Here is a 19443-nt window from a genome sequence, read left to right as displayed (position 1 = left end):
ATTTTAAGACGTCATTTTTTTGGGTTGATAACTGGGTTTGTAAATGGAGTTCTAAAGAACGTTGTCTTCTCACGAACTCGTTCACTGATTTGATAGTTGTCCTGTTTCCTTATTGAAAACAGGAACAGAAACAAAGTGTGAACAGAGTGTTAGAGAGTTTAATTTCAGGAAAAAACAGTACAGAAACAGTACATGCAGAAGACGCTGCAGTCTGACCCATTAAAAAAGGTAATGTAATGTAAACTTATCTCAGTAGTTTCTCGTCCGTCTTCTCTGTGCATGAGAGAAAATCAAAAATCTTTAGTGCACCGTCATGTCAACATCAGGCATCTCACATCCAGAAATAAAAGTGGTTCATATACTGAGAGAGTTTGTAATTAGTCCAGTTTAGTCACACACCAGATCTCCCATACATCCGTTCCGTTTGCCTTTTCCCCAAGTGATGCTATCACTGCAGGACCCGGGGCTGATTCTTATAGTCAGCCCCGGGTCTTTATTAAAGATTAATGATTGATTGTTTATGTGACCATGGAGATGAAGGACTTCAGTGCACACATTTATGGAAAATGATAACACTGGGATTAATAAGTAAATTAATCCAATGGGGTCAAGGTGAATTCAGGTCTCGTTTCATTGCAGTTTATCACAGTTATATCATAACGACAATCAACCAAATCAGGACGTTAAGTTTAACATAAAACTTAGTCTTGTTGGTTCAATGTATATTTTATATGTGTATTTTCCACTGATATCTGGGTGCACTCACATTATTTTTACATCCAGAGCTCTGATTTCCTTCTTGTATATATATAATGGTGCTCAAGAGTCTGTATACTGCCCCATGTGGCCAATAGACACACAGTGAATGCACTTTTAATGCCTATGTCACTACAATAGGATTCACAACTAAAATGTGAAGTTTTTCTTTTTCTTCGAAATTACACTTTTGACGAATGCGAGAGGTGATGACCTTTAAAGTTTATTGTGATGTCAATTCTACTTTAGTGTCCATTCCAAATATTTATATGGCAAAAACACCTTAGAATAGTCAAATCCTTTATTGATTTAGAGGAGTAATACATTATTTAATTATTATTTAACTTTGCTTTAATGTAAAAACAGTAGTGTAAAGGCTTTTATTATATATTTCTGTATCTGCTCTCATTTTATTTGTCTTTCCTTGAGGCAGAAATCTACTCCACGGGAACAATTTATTTTTGTGTATGATGTAATAAATTATTAATTCTAATAGCAAAGGCTCATTAATCACACTCGCTTGCCAAGTAATCATGTACAGGACGTGCCAGAATACACATGCTTTTATTTCCATCACCATTATAAAGTTGATAATCAGCTACTACAATCATCCACGACTTGTCGAGTGATTGTAAAACAGGCAGATGTAGGTTAAGGTCAGTCTGAACCCAATCACACACTTGGAAAGATCACATTTGAATGAAATAACAAAAAATAATGTTCACACTCAACATCAGTTGGAGAATTCTGAATACATTACATTGTGCAGTTTGTTTTGAATGCTGATCATATTTTCACACAATTAAAACAAAAATGCAGAATTATTCAAAATCAAAATGGGCCACATCTGCGGAAAAGTGAGTAAAATATTGTATATGGTTATAACAATGTAAACCCTTAAAAATTTAAATTTCAAAATGAAGGCAAATAACAGGTAAATAAATATGACTCCTGTTTTAAACACAATTATGCTACTGGATGCAATTTCAATTATAAATCATCTGCTGAAATAAACAATACATCTTTCTGCATAAATATTTACATATGCTTTAAATGCATTTGTCATCTTTACAATCTGGTTGAAAGATCCTGCATTTCATGAGTGGAGTTACTAGTCACTGCGTCAACACTGAAATTTTCGGCTCCTTCACTCAGCGCAGCTACCACTGCTGATACTGTGGCGTTGGGGTCCAACAGTTTCACCAGAGGTAAGTTCACTCCTCTTGCCCGGAAGATCAGATTCTGCAGTGTTGTGCAATAGGAGTAGACTTGACGTTGGCTAATTATTAATAATCATGAAATATGATTATTAAAATAATAAAAATTATCTATCAAAAATAATTAAATTATTAATTGAAGATGATCAGTAATCAAATAACAATAAAACCACTAATGAGAAAATAGGAATTATCAATTAGAAAGTACAAGCTGTCAATTAACAATGATAAGGTTATCAACCAAGAATAATGAAAATAATTAGTCTAAAACAATAAAATTATCAATTTAAGAATAATACTATCTATATTAATAATTGAGAAAGGGGGGCACCACCCTGGTTACCAGGGACCAACGATGTCAAGCTATAATTATCAGTCTCATAATGATAAATGTCAAATTAATAATGTCAATATTTTAATATTAACGATTACTTAATAAACAGTGAAGGCTTCTAAGTTCGAGCACAGGCGATCATAATCCAGCTGCAATCACATACATATGCACAAATAATCACAGACTACAGATACTTTAATTACAAAAGTATTTATTAAAAAGGGGAAATAAAGTTATAATGTTATTCAATGATTTATCATTTTAACAAGCTCCAATATTTCAAAGGTAAACACAGCAGCAGCACTTATCACAATTCAGAAAATACATGGACAACCTGCGGTCTACCTATGTATGTCTGTCTCTATGTGTGTGTGTGTCTGTGTCAAAGTGTCTCTCTGTGTGTGTGTGTCTATGTGTGTGTGTGTGTGAAATAAAGTTAGTGTTATTTAATGATTCATCATCTTAACAAACTCCCATATTTCAAAGATAACAACAGCAGCTTATCACAATTTAGAACACGCATGTAACCTCTGGTCCATCTATGTGTCTCTGTGTGTGTGTATCTGTCTGTGTCTATCAATGTGTGTGTGTGTGTGTGTGTGTGTGTGTGCGAGAGAGAGAAAAAGAAGGGGGGTGGCGATGACGCGTAGTGACATCACATCTAAGATGGAGGCCGATCATGATTCGTGGAATCAAGGCCTAAAAACTCTCAAAATGGCGGATTGACTACAAAACAAGATGGCGGAGCCGTTATGAATTTAGAGCCAGGATGGGAGGAGGGAGAGAGCGGAGGCGTGGCAATAATAGACTCAAAATGGTGGGTTAACTTGCGTTATTCAAGATGGAGTCTATGTTAATGACACCATGTGGCCGGAGCGCACACTGGTGGTCGTCACATGAATTACACAAAGGAAATTTTAGACAAAGAGAATTCTTATCTCTGCTTGGCTTTGGGGGCCGAATGGTTTCCAGATGTGTTCAGCCTCTCTAAGCATAGATTTAACTATGTGACATGACCTGTATTATAAATACAGGTCAGAAGTGTGTATAGGTCGGTTTAGAAGGAGAGAGAGAGAGAGAGAGAGAGAAGACATGTAAGGAGAGTTCAAAGAAGCTCTTAAAAATACGTCTGAGATGAGTTAACAGTGATTCACCCCTCAGCCCTCAAGCGAGCGTTGTGGGCCGAGGTTCTGATCGGTGAAATCACTGCAGACTCACACAGACGTTAACAGTGCGGGCGGAGGCGCTTCTCGCGGCCCTATTTACTGCAACACAAAACATTGCGATCCAACCGGAAACCGGAAGTAGCGGCTCGGAGTAGTGGCCGGCTAAAACAATGGAACACGGAAGTTCCATCAACAAAATACACTCAAGTATTAAATCAACACGCTACATATTAAAACTAACATCTGCCCAGACAACATAAGCCTCTTACTGTGACCGTGATTTCGTGGGTTGCATGCGACTTGGCGCGAATCCCCGGAGGTTCAGTGAATCGCTTGAAGTTTCTCAGACGGGCTCTCGTGAGCACCGCAGCTGGGCCGGAGCCGATCCGTTGTGCTCCGTGGCGAGATGAGGTTTCGTCTTCTTCTGCAGCAGCGGAGATCGTGCTGCCTCACAGGGACGTTCGGCTGCTTGTAGCCGTTGTAGATCGTGTGGAGAAAGAATAAAGTAAAGTCCGTGTGGATAAGGAAACAGTCTGAGATCGTCCAGCGAGCAATTTCCTGTTTTTGTCTTTCCAAGTTAAAAACAGGAAAAGTCCTTTTCAAAATAAAAACGTCATCTAAGGTAAAAGAAGAAATGAATGAAATGAATTGAAATGAACAAAACAAATGTCTTATCGCCTCCATTAGTTACTGAGTCGTGTGGTTAGACCTCTTGAGGTCAGAAAACAACTTGAGCAGCGTGGAAAAGAAGACAAAAAGAGTCTCTTAAAAATACCGAGTTAACTAGTAGAACCCCGGAGGGGTTCTGTTGTCGCTTGGGCATCTGAGTGAAGAGAGAGAGAAGTCTGTGAGCTCAGCCCTTTTAAGTCATGTCTCAGGTGACTCCCCCCTGGGAGGAGGGGTCAGGGGTCAGTGTGGCCCTGCAGCCAATTGAGTTGTCAGGATTTGGCCCCCAGGGGCGGGCTTACCGTGGGGGACCAGGACGTGATCTTTTGCCACATGGAGATAAGGGCCCTTGCTGGATTTTTAAATGTAAGGGGTTACCCGAGCCTGGCCTAAGGTTTTACGACCCTTTGTTCTAAGTCGGATCACTGGGCCTTGCCCAACAGTCCCCCTTTGACCTGGGAAGTGGGTCGTTACCCAGTTTCCAGGGCACGCTAGGGTCGAGAGTCCAGTGATAATCCATGAGAGGTAATCCTTGAGTGGAGTTGAAGCATTGAAAGTTAGTTCATCATGAGGCATAAATGTCTTTGAGGCATGAGTCTAAACAGAGAGAGCTAATTGTCTGGGCAGACAGAGGCTAAACAACATATATTCTAAAACACGGCGCACATTTTCAATTTCACATAATGCTTATCGGCAGTTATTGTTAACATACTGATGAATTTCGGTGAAGAGTGAAATGAAAGAAAAGTGGAAAAAGGAACAGAAGGAAATGTTTGAGTAGGTGCTGGTGTTTTGAGGTAAACATGTGTGTTATTCTGTCAAACCAAAACATTTAGAACGGCGAGTCACGTTCTGTTGTTCGCTAATCTGTGAATATATGGTAAATCCTATTTCTAGGTTTGCAAATCTACAGATATTGAAATTTTTTCTGCCAAGACTGAATTGCCAACTGTACCCGTGAGGGCTGCACAACCGTAGTGGTAACGACTTCAAAATCCTCAACGAGGTCTAAGGAGTTCACTACCTGAACATACGTTATACAATTTACTGACAGAGGGTCTAAAGCATGCAACTATTGATGGAGTGAGTGGTTTGAGCGGTCTTTGTTTTAAAATTGGGATTTCTTCCCCCCCCCCTTTCAGGTGTGGAGGTGAGAGGGGGTTTCTGGCAGCGCCTCGGTCCTTCCCAGTCATTGAAGTCATCTTTAGGAGTGGAGAAGGAGGGCAACTGCTTCTAGTTTCGCCAACGGGGTTCAGTGTCTGGTCTCTTAGGGGAGCCTGGAGGAACACGTGGCACAATGTCTCTCATTGCTTCATCCACACATCTCCGTATTAATTCCTCTGTGCCAGGATGCATCCCATGTGTTGGATTTCGGTCACCATCACTATACTCCTGGTATTGATGAGGTTTCCTTTGGTTACAGCCCCTACTTCTCTGTGGAGAGGGATTCAGGTGCTGAGGTCGAAACTGTTTGTGGGGCTGGTTGAAATCCTCACCCCCTTGGTTTTGAGGGGCACCCTGTTGGAAGGGTCGTTGTTTCTGGTTCTCTTTGCTGGGGTTCATCCTGGCGTGGGGAAAGTTGTCATCTTCCAGCGCCGGGTCCACATTGAGTTGGACTTGAACTGCCAGAACCACGGTGTCGTCTTCGTTACACCCTCGGTTGTCTGGGTCGAAGCGATAAATGTCTTTTTCAAGGGGCTCTTGCCGCCGGTTGCGGATTTCCTCTCTTTGAGGGGGTGCTGAGTCATCAGTGTCTTTTGACTCGAATGTGCCAAGGTACTCATCTTCGTGGCCCCCATCTCTTGCACCGGGGTTGGAGGACCATCCAGGACGCGACCGTGAGTCATGGTGCGCCTCTGCCTGAGTGACAGACTGGGAATCTCTTTCAGCCCTCCAGGACGGAGTCCTTCCGTCGTTGTGATGTGGATCAGCATGGCTCCGTGCAGGATGTGTTCCTTCTGGCTGGAGTGGATGCTGTGTGTCCGCTGGACAGGCATTTGATGTTGCCTCATAGCGGTCGCAGGTCACTGCACGTCTAGGGGTTGAGTCCTGCTCCCCCTTTGGTGTTGAGTGGGTCGGAGCGGTGGACTGCTGGGTGTGTCTGGCTCTCCAGAGCAAAGCTCCCTCTGCATGAGGGTTGTGGAGCTGTGCTCGCAGCTGTTCTCCCAGTGTCTCTGCTCTGCTGGCTCCACCGGGAATGACGTCAGCTCCTGGCCCTGTCATCAGGGATCTCAGCTGGAGGGGGGGACAGCTCTGTTTGACTGTGCCCCCCTTTCTGCTGACCTTTGACCTGCGTGTGCTCCTGCACCGCCTGGTCCTGTTCTTTGCGGGTCTCGATGATATGCCGCAGGTGGGAGTTTTTCTCCTGCTCCGCTCGACATGCTGCTTTGCATGGCTCTGAGCGCCTTCGCATGTTCTTGGGTCTGCAGCTCGGCTCTCTGCTGGTAGAGGAGTGTCAGTTGACCCAGAGCATGGGGTATTTTCGGATGCGGGCCAGTGGGGTTGATGAGTGCATGGACAGTTCTTGATCTTACGATCGCAGGTACTTATTTCATACTCACTCAACTCACTCACCGCATCATTAGAAAAAAAAATTAATCAGACTGGCTACAGTCTCTAATAGGACCTCTGGTCCTGTGGGAGCACTTGCCCCACGGTGTTACATGCTACTCATCTTCTGAGTGCGAAAAGGCACCTGGTGGACTGCTCAAGCTTGCTTGGATAAAGTGGGTAAAACACTTAATTAAAAACTACACAACAAGATACACAGGTGAGCTTCACCCTGTGTCTATAAAGTAGCAATGAAGGATAGCTCGGTGGCTCAATCCTTAAGACCTAGTTGGTCAACAACTAGTCTTCTCAAAACTAGTCTCTCAAATCTAGTTTGTCTCCTTAAGATCAAAAGCATGCAGAAAATCTCCTATAAAAATTACCAACTACTGAAACGCAGTCAGCAACCAACCATAGTTACACAAAAGTCTGCTTAGCAAAGGGAATTAAGAATAAAGAAAATTCAAAGAGAAATTAGTTTCGAACCTATGTCTCTCTTCAGAAATTAATCATAATTATTGTGCATTGAAATACACAACCACTGACATGCTATAAGCAACCAACCACGGATACACAAGGCACTAGTATACCTGCTTGGGACAGATGCAAAGGGATTACAATAAAAATTTTCAAAGAGAAATAAATTCCTAGAATTATTTTTCTCTTTTCTTAAATTATTTATGATTCTTGTGCCTCGAGAACACAACCACCGATTGCAATCTGCAGCCAATTACGGATACACCAGGCACTGGTATATCGGTTTGGTAAAAGTTCAAATGAATTAAAAATAAAACTTTGCAAAGAAGAATAAATTTCCAAAATTATTTTCTTCTTCAACAACGAATCATGATCAATACCAAATGAGAGAAAGGAAAAGTTTTGGGGAAAAAAAATTAATTTTTCAAAAAAATTAAATTTCTGGAAAAAAAAGAATCTGGATTATTGTACACAGTATTATGATACAGCTGGAGTTAGATCGCCTCACAGGGGGCACCATTTATGTTGTGCAATAGGAGTAGACTTGACGTTGGCTAATTATTAATAATCATGAAATATGATTATTAAAATAATAAAAATTATCTATCAAAAATAATTAAATTATTAATTGAAGATGATCAGTAATCAAATAACAATAAAACCACTAATGAGAAAATAGGAATTATCAATTAGAAAGTACAAGCTGTCAATTAACAATGATAAGGTTATCAACCAAGAATAATGAAAATAATTAGTCTAAAACAATAAAATTATCAATTTAAGAATAATACTATCTATATTAATAATTGAGAAAGGGGGGCACCACCCTGGTTACCAGGGACCAACGATGTCAAGCTATAATTATCAGTCTCATAATGATAAATGTCAAATTAATAATGTCAATATTTTAATATTAACGATTACTTAATAAACAGTGAAGGCTTCTAAGTTCGAGCACAGGCGATCATAATCCAGCTGCAATCACATACATATGCACAAATAATCACAGACTACAGATACTTTAATTACAAAAGTATTTATTAAAAAGGGGAAATAAAGTTATAATGTTATTCAATGATTTATCATTTTAACAAGCTCCAATATTTCAAAGGTAAACACAGCAGCAGCACTTATCACAATTCAGAAAATACATGGACAACCTGCGGTCTACCTATGTATGTCTGTCTCTATGTGTGTGTGTGTCTGTGTCAAAGTGTCTCTCTGTGTGTGTGTGTCTATGTGTGTGTGTGTGTGAAATAAAGTTAGTGTTATTTAATGATTCATCATCTTAACAAACTCCCATATTTCAAAGATAACAACAGCAGCTTATCACAATTTAGAACACGCATGTAACCTCTGGTCCATCTATGTGTCTCTGTGTGTGTGTATCTGTCTGTGTCTATCAATGTGTGTGTGTGTGTGTGTGTGTGTGTGTGCGAGAGAGAGAAAAAGAAGGGGGGTGGCGATGACGCGTAGTGACATCACATCTAAGATGGAGGCCGATCATGATTCGTGGAATCAAGGCCTAAAAACTCTCAAAATGGCGGATTGACTACAAAACAAGATGGCGGAGCCGTTATGAATTTAGAGCCAGGATGGGAGGAGGGAGAGAGCGGAGGCGTGGCAATAATAGACTCAAAATGGTGGGTTAACTTGCGTTATTCAAGATGGAGTCTATGTTAATGACACCATGTGGCCGGAGCGCACACTGGTGGTCGTCACATGAATTACACAAAGGAAATTTTAGACAAAGAGAATTCTTATCTCTGCTTGGCTTTGGGGGCCGAATGGTTTCCAGATGTGTTCAGCCTCTCTAAGCATAGATTTAACTATGTGACATGACCTGTATTATAAATACAGGTCAGAAGTGTGTATAGGTCGGTTTAGAAGGAGAGAGAGAGAGAGAGAGAGAAGACATGTAAGGAGAGTTCAAAGAAGCTCTTAAAAATACGTCTGAGATGAGTTAACAGTGATTCACCCCTCAGCCCTCAAGCGAGCGTTGTGGGCCGAGGTTCTGATCGGTGAAATCACTGCAGACTCACACAGACGTTAACAGTGCGGGCGGAGGCGCTTCTCGCGGCCCTATTTACTGCAACACAAAACATTGCGATCCAACCGGAAACCGGAAGTAGCGGCTCGGAGTAGTGGCCGGCTAAAACAATGGAACACGGAAGTTCCATCAACAAAATACACTCAAGTATTAAATCAACACGCTACATATTAAAACTAACATCTGCCCAGACAACATAAGCCTCTTACTGTGACCGTGATTTCGTGGGTTGCATGCGACTTGGCGCGAATCCCCGGAGGTTCAGTGAATCGCTTGAAGTTTCTCAGACGGGCTCTCGTGAGCACCGCAGCTGGGCCGGAGCCGATCCGTTGTGCTCCGTGGCGAGATGAGGTTTCGTCTTCTTCTGCAGCAGCGGAGATCGTGCTGCCTCACAGGGACGTTCGGCTGCTTGTAGCCGTTGTAGATCGTGTGGAGAAAGAATAAAGTAAAGTCCGTGTGGATAAGGAAACAGTCTGAGATCGTCCAGCGAGCAATTTCCTGTTTTTGTCTTTCCAAGTTAAAAACAGGAAAAGTCCTTTTCAAAATAAAAACGTCATCTAAGGTAAAAGAAGAAATGAATGAAATGAATTGAAATGAACAAAACAAATGTCTTATCGCCTCCATTAGTTACTGAGTCGTGTGGTTAGACCTCTTGAGGTCAGAAAACAACTTGAGCAGCGTGGAAAAGAAGACAAAAAGAGTCTCTTAAAAATACCGAGTTAACTAGTAGAACCCCGGAGGGGTTCTGTTGTCGCTTGGGCATCTGAGTGAAGAGAGAGAGAAGTCTGTGAGCTCAGCCCTTTTAAGTCATGTCTCAGGTGACTCCCCCCTGGGAGGAGGGGTCAGGGGTCAGTGTGGCCCTGCAGCCAATTGAGTTGTCAGGATTTGGCCCCCAGGGGCGGGCTTACCGTGGGGGACCAGGACGTGATCTTTTGCCACATGGAGATAAGGGCCCTTGCTGGATTTTTAAATGTAAGGGGTTACCCGAGCCTGGCCTAAGGTTTTACGACCCTTTGTTCTAAGTCGGATCACTGGGCCTTGCCCAACAGCAGAGTCATGGCCTGCATGGAGTCGACGCCCAAAGACACGAGAAGTGAGTCGTCTTTCAGCTCACTGGGATCAACGCTGATGGTCTGGGTGAGGAGAGAGATGACGTACTCTTTGGGCGAGATACGTTCGGATTGTTTGGCTGGAATATCTGTTTCGTTTGTTTTTCGCAAAGCCTCTTCAACAAACGCAGACAGGCGCATGTTCAATGATGTATTTTGAGAAAGGGCGTTGAACCTGAGGTTTCTGAAGTGAAACCTGCAAACAACCTGTTGGGGTTGATTGAGCAGGAGGCACTGCTCTAAGCTTCTATGAATTTCAGGAACATCCATCACCATTATCCCCTTTGCCTCCAGAAATTGCTGGAAATGGTCCTTGTTCAAGAGGAGGCCAAGGTTGAGCGCTCCCCAGTTGATGGACTGTCCAGGCAGCCCGAGATTGCGCCTGTAATGACAGAACATGTCGAGGAACGTGTTGGCTGCTGCATAGTTGGTTTGTGATGGATTTCCCAGAAAAGCAGAGATGGAGGAGTAACACACAAAATAGTGCAACTGGCACTTTAGCGTTGCGTGGTGCAAATTTAATACACCCTTTACTTTTGGTTTGAGAACTTTCTCATACAGAGATCTGTCAAGGGTCTCAATCAGCCCATCATGCAGGACCACAGCACTGTGGAACACTCCTCTAACTGGACAACCAGGGAACTTCTGGGCAATGGCACTAACAACCCTGTGCACATGCTCAGAGACAGACACGTCACACTCCATGCTCGTGATGCAGTTTCCACACTGATTCTCTACGTTGTTTATATCTTGCTGCAGATCTGGTGTGGGCTTGCTCCGGGAGAGTATGACAACATACCCCCCTCCTCTTTGGGAGATGAACTTGACAGTTTCAAAGCCCAGTCCAGAAAGACCACCTGTCACTATGTACACCCCCCTCTTTTGGAAAAGCAGTTTCCTTGTCGGTAGCAGTGGGATCTCCGACAGAACACTGCCTTCATCTTTGTTCAGAGCCACAACAGCCAGTTTCTTTGAGCTGAAGTACGACTCTGGTTCCTGAGGAGGAAAGGTGTCGACGCTGTCAGACTTCACATTCTGAAAGGTGAAGTTTTCAACAGCAAATTTCTTGCTTAACTTCAAGGACTTGAGCCAGTGATAAATGTGTGGCCTTTGGTCACTTAAAGATCCCTTCTGCAAAATGGCTGGTATCAGAATCATCTGCACACGAATACTTTCCTTCACACTGTGGAACATGTTCCGAGCAAGCAAACACTGCGTCTCAGATTCACAGATGATGACGACATGTTTGACCCTTGGAAAACTGCAAATCTTGTTAATCAAGGATTCTTCAAGAGGGGGCAGGATGACAAATGCATCAATTTGTTTGACATCTACAAAAGAACCAATACACTGCGTTCCAATAACCACATTCCAGCCAGATTGTGAGGAAGTAAGTGCCAAGACTTTGGTCAGAGCTGAGTCAGGAACAGGGGATATGATTCCCAGATGATGTTTGGCTCTGGGTAAGGCTCGTTGCAGGATCTCCCATGCCAGCACATAGTAGGAAACACAAGGTGTTTTTTGGAGGAATGGGAATGGTTTTGTGCTGTAGCACACATCCTCTGGGACCTGGACCTTGCTGGCTGCCACCACAGGATAGCAGGAAGCAACATGATCTCCCACCTTCAGTTTTCTCACATCTTTTCCAACTGCGGTAACAGTACCATTGAAATCAAGAGCCAGCAGCTTGTGACTTTGGGAGGAATGTTTATCCCAGTACAGTGTCTGGCCAAATTTCAAGTGTGTAGCACTAACGGGGAAGAAATCAGATGAATGGACACAAATCGTGCTGGGACGGATTTCAACTGCCCGGTCACTGATTGGCAGGTCCCCCTCATCAAAGTGAATGGCACTCACTTGAGTAATCTCATGTGCATCAGCTGTTTGAAAGATGAAATGCTCAGACATTGTTGAAGTGAAACTGGATCCTGAAGTGTCAACAACTTCAGGCGGAGTACGGACAATGGAAGGTTTAAAAATCAGCCCATCTTTTACCACCAACTCTGGGTACTTGCTACAAGGATATGATCGAATGACCTCAGACAGAGTTGCAATGCCCTTAGCGGAGACATTATCTATGTCAATGAGTTGAAATGAAAGCTCTGGTATCTCTGCAGCAAATGATCTGGTCAAACCAATGATTGCAAAACCTGGATTGACGTGGTCTACTGTGACCTCAGATGAATGGTAGGTTACTGCTCTAATAGAGGCTGGAAAGTGAAGTCGCTTAAGCTCAAGGACGATTTGACGGAAAATCTCACAGCAGTTCACCACTTTCTGTAGAACAACATCAGCGACCTGTGAAGTGAGGTCTTCTTGGCCCCACAGAAACAAGACCTCATCAAACTTTTCTACGCTGTTTTGGATATTGAATTTAGCAAAGAGAGAAGAGAAGCCATTGCTCAAAATATCCTTTGCATGTGTGACTGATATGTACTGGGATCTGGAGTCCAAATGTTGTTGCAGGCCTTTAGAGATCCCCATGTCATCACAGAAGACCAAGGCCTTCGGAGGAAGAGCAGATGGGATAGTGTCAGGGATGACACTGAAGGAGTTATGGTAGAAGTAGTCCTCAACCACACGAGACTCACTACCAAGATACTTGATTATCACTTGTTTAGCCTCAACCAAAACTCTGCCTTCTTTGTCTGTAAAACAGCCACAAACCTCAAAGTGATCACTACCCACATCGACTGCTCTCAAATACACAATCATCTCCTCTTGCAAAGGTTCAAACACGGTCAAACTTCCGATTTTGGCCGGGAAGCCTGGTCTACCAGCAAAGATGTGTTCTACTGGGACTGGGAGAAGCTGCATCAGAAAATCCAACACAACAGGGTGGATGCAGTAGTCATGCAACTGCGATCGAAGTTCCTCTGGAACTGTTACAACTGCAAAAGCCTCCTTCAGATCTTGTCCATAGTGCACATTCCCCTTATTCTTGAAGACATCTCCATACTGAAAGCCTCCTTGAGACAAATAGCCATAGAGCTCCTGAGAGCTCACTACCGATTTGCATCTTTTGAAGATGGCGCTCAGTGAAAGGCTCTGCTCCTCAATCAGCCGCTCTCTTTTGGAAATAACTGTGCCTGATGCATAAACTGCAGATGGAGAGAATACCGTGAAACTGGTTTCTGTCTTGGTTTGTTCCAGTTTCACCTTAATGTCAGGTGAATTCTGCGTTAAAACACACGGGCTGTGGAAGTTGACACTGAGTCGTAGAGAGTTGAGTGGTACTTTTGGTTTGGCACTGGCCATGACTGCGGCTAAACCCAAGTCTGCATAGAAGGCACCGGGGATGATGGGTATATTGTTGTGTTTGTGCTCTTTCAGGTAGAAAGAGGAGTCGGACTGCAGATCACAGCTGAAAATGTTGCTTTCACCTCCTGTTTGACTGAGCACAGGGTGATTACTTGGTGCATTTGCTTGTGTTGCTCTGATCATCACATCTCTGTCAGAACAATCAAACGTGTATTTCGGGAAAGGTAGCGGCATTGTCTCATATCCTTTATAGAAGGTGTTCCAATCGACCTGAACCCCCAGTTCGAAAAGCTTAGAAACTACAGACATGATTGACTCATGATCTTTCCCTGGCTGCACAGAGGGAAGAACAGCTGTGTCACTAGTCAGAGATTCAATGATGTTTCGCTGCAGTGCCCTTCTTGGTGCTATCTCTACAAAGACTGCATTCTTCTTTCCTTTCGCTGCCAACCGCACTGCCTGCTCGAAGGCCACTGGCTCACGAATGTTTCTAGCCCAGTATTCACCTGTGCAGAAATCTCCCTGCTGGACTTCCTTGCCTGTCACTGTTGAGAACAACTCTGTTTCAAGATTGTTCACCTGTAAGAGGCCAATTGTGTCCTTGACTTCTGTCAGAATTGGATCCATCATGTGGCTGTGGTAAGCAGCAGGGACATTCAGCAGACGCAGGAACAGATTCTGACCATTGGCTGAGGCACTTAGCTCTGCATGGAGGCTCTTAATTGCATCTGCATCCCCTGAGAGAGTGCAGGACTGTGGACTGTTGAAAGCAGCGAGGCAAACTCTACCAGAGTAAGAAGGGAGAAGAGCAGTTACCTCCGATACAGCCATGTTGCTGATCACAAGCATCATCCCGCCAGTGACTTTGCTCTGCAGCTTGCTGCGGAAATAGATGACTTTTATCGCATCCTCAAGAGACAAGAGGCCAGAGCAGTGAGCGGCTGCTACCTCACCCACAGAGTGTCCAAGTATCGCATCTGGCTTGACACCCCAATGTCTGAGTAGGGTGGTGATGCCAACCTGGATGGCAAAGAGCAATGGTTGGACAACCTCTGGGTTTTTGAAGTCACTACTCTCAAACTCACTGTCAAGCACGTCCAGGATGTTCAGCCCACTCAGCCTTTTGAACAGTTCTGTAATCTCTTTGATTTTACTTCTGAAGACAGGTTCTTGTTTCAGGAGCTGCTTGCACATGCCATGGTAAGTGACGCCATTTCCACAGAAGACAAACACCAACTTTTGATCAGATTGGGCTTGGCTGATAGTTTTGCCAGCAGAAGCGCTCAACTTATCTTTAAGATCTACCACAGATGATACCATGATGGCTTTTCTGTATCTATGTTTGAGATGGCTCCTTCTGCAAGCTGACGTGTACAAGAGAGAATCTAGATCAACGTGACTATCGGCGTCTAGCTGCTTAACGGTGTCTTCCATCATGAGAGAGAGAGATTTTGTTGACTTTGCTGACATGACAAAGTACTTTTGTTGTGCCTCATAATTCTCCTGTCTGATGGGTGACTGTTTGTACTGTTTGACAACAGCATGTGCATTTGTACCCCCAAAGCCAAAGTTGTTCACCCCTGCAATTCGTGCACCAGACGGTTGCCATTTTTCTGCCTTCTGAGGAACTTTAAGGTTCAGGGCTTTGGCATCAACACTGTCAGTTTGTTCAGAGTAGAAGACGGAGGGAACAATCGTCTCGTGCTTCATCATAAGAAGAACCTTAATGAGTCCGGCCACTCCAGCTGCCGATTCGGTATGTCCGATGTTGCTCTTCACCGAGCCAATCCACAGTCTCTCTGATCCGGGAGGTTTGGCCTTAGCGATGGCGTTGGAGATGCTTCCTGCCTCCGTTGGGTCTCCAACCGGGGTTCCAGTCCCATGTGCCTCTATGTACTGAACATTTACAAGGTCGGAGTCTGAGTAGATTCTTCGCAGCAGCTCCTCTTGTTGTGTCATGGAGGGTTTGGTCATCGGAGAGACTGAGTGTCCATCTTGGTTGACGGCTGTTTTGCTGATGATACCCCAGATATGGTCATGGTCTTGTAACGCCTGCAAAGCAAAATTAAGACAAAAATCAAAGGAGGAAGTACATTTTAATTGGTTAATATGGGCCCCAGAGATAACACTTTATTTCCATGACTGGAACCAAACTGGGTCAGCAGAAAGTTGGAGACTAATATAACTTTTACGGTAAGTTGTTTGGTTACTGTTTAAAAGAACAAAGTAATCACTCAGTTATTAACTGATGTGCGTGTCAGCTACAACTTTCAAAACAGGAAATGAGACACAATCCTGACAAAAGGAAATAACTTAACTAAACTCAGGGTTGTGATCTTTCTGACCTTTTTCAGTGGTTTCAGTAGAACAACCCCGCAGCCCTCCCCTCGGCCGTAGCCGTCTGCCGTTCTGGAGAAAGGTCTGCTCGTCCCTTCAGGTGAAATCATCTTGGCTTTGCTGAGAGCGACAAACACTCTTGGCTCAAAGATGCAGTTCACACCTCCACAAACAGCCATGTCACAATCACCTGATAAGATAAAACACATTTCATCCTTGTAATAAAAGTATGTAGTTACTCTCAGAAGTGCTATTTATTGTTATTCCATCTGGTGCCACCCGTCTTTCCTACACACCTTGTTTAATGGATTGACAAGCGAGATGAAGAGCCACGAGGGACGAGGAGCAGGCGGTGTCTATTGCCAGTGACGGCCCAGTGAAGTTGAAGATGTATGAGACTCTGTTTGCTGCGATGCTCATGGCGAGGCCAGTGCCAGTCCAGTGGTTGATCACACTCGGGTGCACGTTAGCAGCATTTGTTTCGTAATCTCTATTCATTAGGCCTAAATCAAAATAAATTAAACACGTTGAAACTCAATAGATTGCTCCTTATTATTTTGAAGTTAGTTTGAAATTTTATGTTAAAACTTGGTCCAAACACGAACTTCACGGAGAAATGATTTATATCTTTAGAAGACAGTAGTAGACGCAGTAGCTGTAAATGTTTTATTGTCTTACCTAGAAACACTCCTGTGCTGGTGCCGCTGGCCTCCTCCATCGGAATCCCAGCGTTTTCTAAAGCTCTGTAAACACACTGAAGGAGCTGCTTCTGCTGAGGATCCATTTGTTCCACTTCACTGTCGCTGATGCCAAAGAACTTGTGGTCAAAATCATTAAACCTAGAGAAAAGAAAAGATTGAAACCACTGAATCAATTTAGAAGATAAGTATTTTAATATAATTTTTCACTTTATGTCAGATTTAAAATACAGAGAAGCTGCTTGGGACACTTTTCTTGGTTTGTTTCAGGAAAATACCAACATCTGTAGTTGTTCCAGAGCTGAGTTTTTAATATCATTATTTATTATAACTTTTATCAGGAGCATCTAACAAAATTTTCCGATATACACTTTTACTTCATTAGTGACCAGTGGTGGAATGTAACGAAGTATTTTTACTTCGTTACTGTACTTAAGTAAATTGTTACGTATCTGTACTTTACTTAAGTAAAAATAATAGTGCATAATTTTTACTTTACTCCGTTACATTTTGCAGCTATTATCTATACTTTTACTCCGCTACATTTCTACAATATGTGTCGTTACTCGTTACATTTTATGAACACAGTTTCGCCAAAATGTTGCGGCTCCGCCAGCGCTCCACACACACACACACACAGTCACACACGCGCACACGCAGCCACACACACGCCAACACATTTCCACTCTTCCTGTTAAAGTTCGTAGTTGATCACTATCTAACCATCAGCTACTCTGTTTAGCGCTGGGCCGACGGAGGGTGCCCACTCGTCAGCTCCGCATCTGGGTGACACACACACACACACACACACATACGCATCTGGGTGACACACACATACGCACACACACACACAGTCACACACAGTGGCCGGTCAGCAGCCGTCCGGACCACTCCGTGAAGAAGGTGGAGGAGACGTTTCTTTAGTTTTAACGCCGCCACTTTATTTATTGACTGTCCACCGGAGCAACACTCTCATCATCTCTAGGTGGTCGTTCACTTCTCGTATTCACACACTTCTTGCGCAAGTTACCCAGGTGCATTACGTCACTCTTTGGGCCCGTTCCTTAAAGGGGCAGGCCATACCTGCAAATGTTGTTGCTTATAATTATTACTAGTAGTGACATCTGTAGGGGCATGAGTATTACCAGTAGCTATATCTGCATTCTTTATCAAAATGGCACAGCCTAGACATTGAGAGACAACCCATTGCGTGAGTACTTTTACTTTTAATACTTAAAGTAAATTTAAAAGTAAGTACTTTTTACTTTTACTTAAGTAGGATTGTTGAGTAGTACTTTTACTTTTACTTAAGTATATATTTTCCTGGGTACTTGTACTTTTACTTAAGTACTAAACTTCAGTACTTCCTCCACCACTGTTAGTGACCATGTATAGGTTCAAAGATCATGTTAATGAGAAGATGACCCCATAAAACCATAAAGTAGATGTTATAGAATATACATAAAACCTATATGCTCACAAAACAGAGTAAATAAACCTCTAGATCTAAATATATTAAAATTTGAACACTTACCCATCAATGAGAGCAGCCTTGGCTGTGCGGGATTTACCCGCTTTGTTTTCGTCGGGGTCATACCAGGCGGAGGTGTCGAACCTCTTTTTGGGAATTGGCAAAGAACAGTTTCTCCCATCAAGAAGAACCTTCCAGAAATTGTCAAGCCCCTCTCCTGTTTGGAAACAACAATGTTCCATTATACAGAATAACATCTTTCTATAATGTAAAATGTTTCTTTAAAACATTACCTCCAGGAAAATTGCACCCAATGCCAACCACTGCGATTGCGTCCTCAGCTTCCTCCATCTTCTCTGTGCACGAGAGAAAATCACAAATCTTTAGTGCACCGTCATGTCAACTTCACTCGTCCCTGCAGGCGTCTCACATCCAGAAATAAAAGTGGTTCATATACTGAGAGAGTTTGTAATTAGTCCAGTTTAGTCTCACACCAGATCTCCTATACATCCGTACCGTTTGCCTTTTCCCCCAAGTGATGCTATCCCTGCCAGACCCCGGGCTGATTCTTATAGCCTCTTTTCTCTTTTAAAGATTAATGATTGATTGATTACTGGTGTTACCATGGAGTTTCATGTCTTCAGACACATTTAATGGCACTTTGACAAAGATAACACTGAGATTCACAGGTAAAAATCAATAAGTTATCAAACAAAGGAGTGACTTCACGTCTCATCTCGTTTCAGTTTATCACAGTTACATCTTCATCACTGACAATCAACCAAATCAGTTTAACATGGAACCTCTCAGTCCCCCCCCCCCCACCCCACTTGATATTATCTCTACTGCAGCATTTTAGCTTCCTTCACCAAATTACTGTTTAAAAGTAAAAGGTAAATAAGGATATACTTTCCTATCGTTACTTAATTAACATAAATAGTAAAGTAAAACTGAGATTTTAACTGAAATGAATGAAAACAACATGGAGATGTAAATGGAGTTATAAAGAACGCTGTCTTCTCAGAAAGTTGTTCACTTTTTTGATAGTCGTCCTGGCCCCAGTAACCTCTGGTAAACTTCCCGGAATATTGATGTTCAACGTGTTTTATTGCCTTTAACAATCCTCCACAGGTACACTGGTATCAGGTGGCAGCATAAAAGTTTGAGCTCTTTATTGCTTATTATCAAAGCAATGACGAAGCCCCTGACGTATAAGGAAAAGGAAGTAACTAAATAAATCATGACTGACTTGATGAGGAAGAAACCTAGTAATACAAGTATAATGTTGTGGTTTTGCACTTTTTCCACATGTATTTGGCTAAAAAACAGGTTTCCTTATTGCAAACAGGAA

General features: G+C 42.9%; 1 protein-coding gene across 1 annotated transcript; it reads right to left on the bottom strand.

The window, feature by feature from the left end:
- Nucleotides 1–1824: 1824 nt before the first annotated feature.
- LOC133027269 (uncharacterized) lies at nt 1825–18443 on the bottom strand. The gene is made up of 7 exons (XM_061094299.1): nt 18386–18443; nt 18156–18309; nt 16602–16762; nt 16220–16426; nt 15932–16113; nt 10272–15638; nt 1825–2007 (listed from the first exon to the last, which is right to left on the bottom strand). Exons 1-7 carry the CDS (start codon nt 18441–18443, stop codon nt 1825–1827), a joined length of 6312 nt encoding a protein of 2103 aa, XP_060950282.1.
- Between the last annotated feature and the right edge of the window lie 1000 nt (nt 18444–19443).

This window comes from Limanda limanda, chromosome 20 (genome assembly GCF_963576545.1).
Source record: "Limanda limanda chromosome 20, fLimLim1.1, whole genome shotgun sequence".
NCBI classification, from domain to species: domain Eukaryota; kingdom Metazoa; phylum Chordata; class Actinopteri; order Pleuronectiformes; family Pleuronectidae; genus Limanda; species Limanda limanda.
Note: the sequence above shows the minus strand (reverse complement) of the source record. Positions and strands in the feature narration are given on the sequence as shown.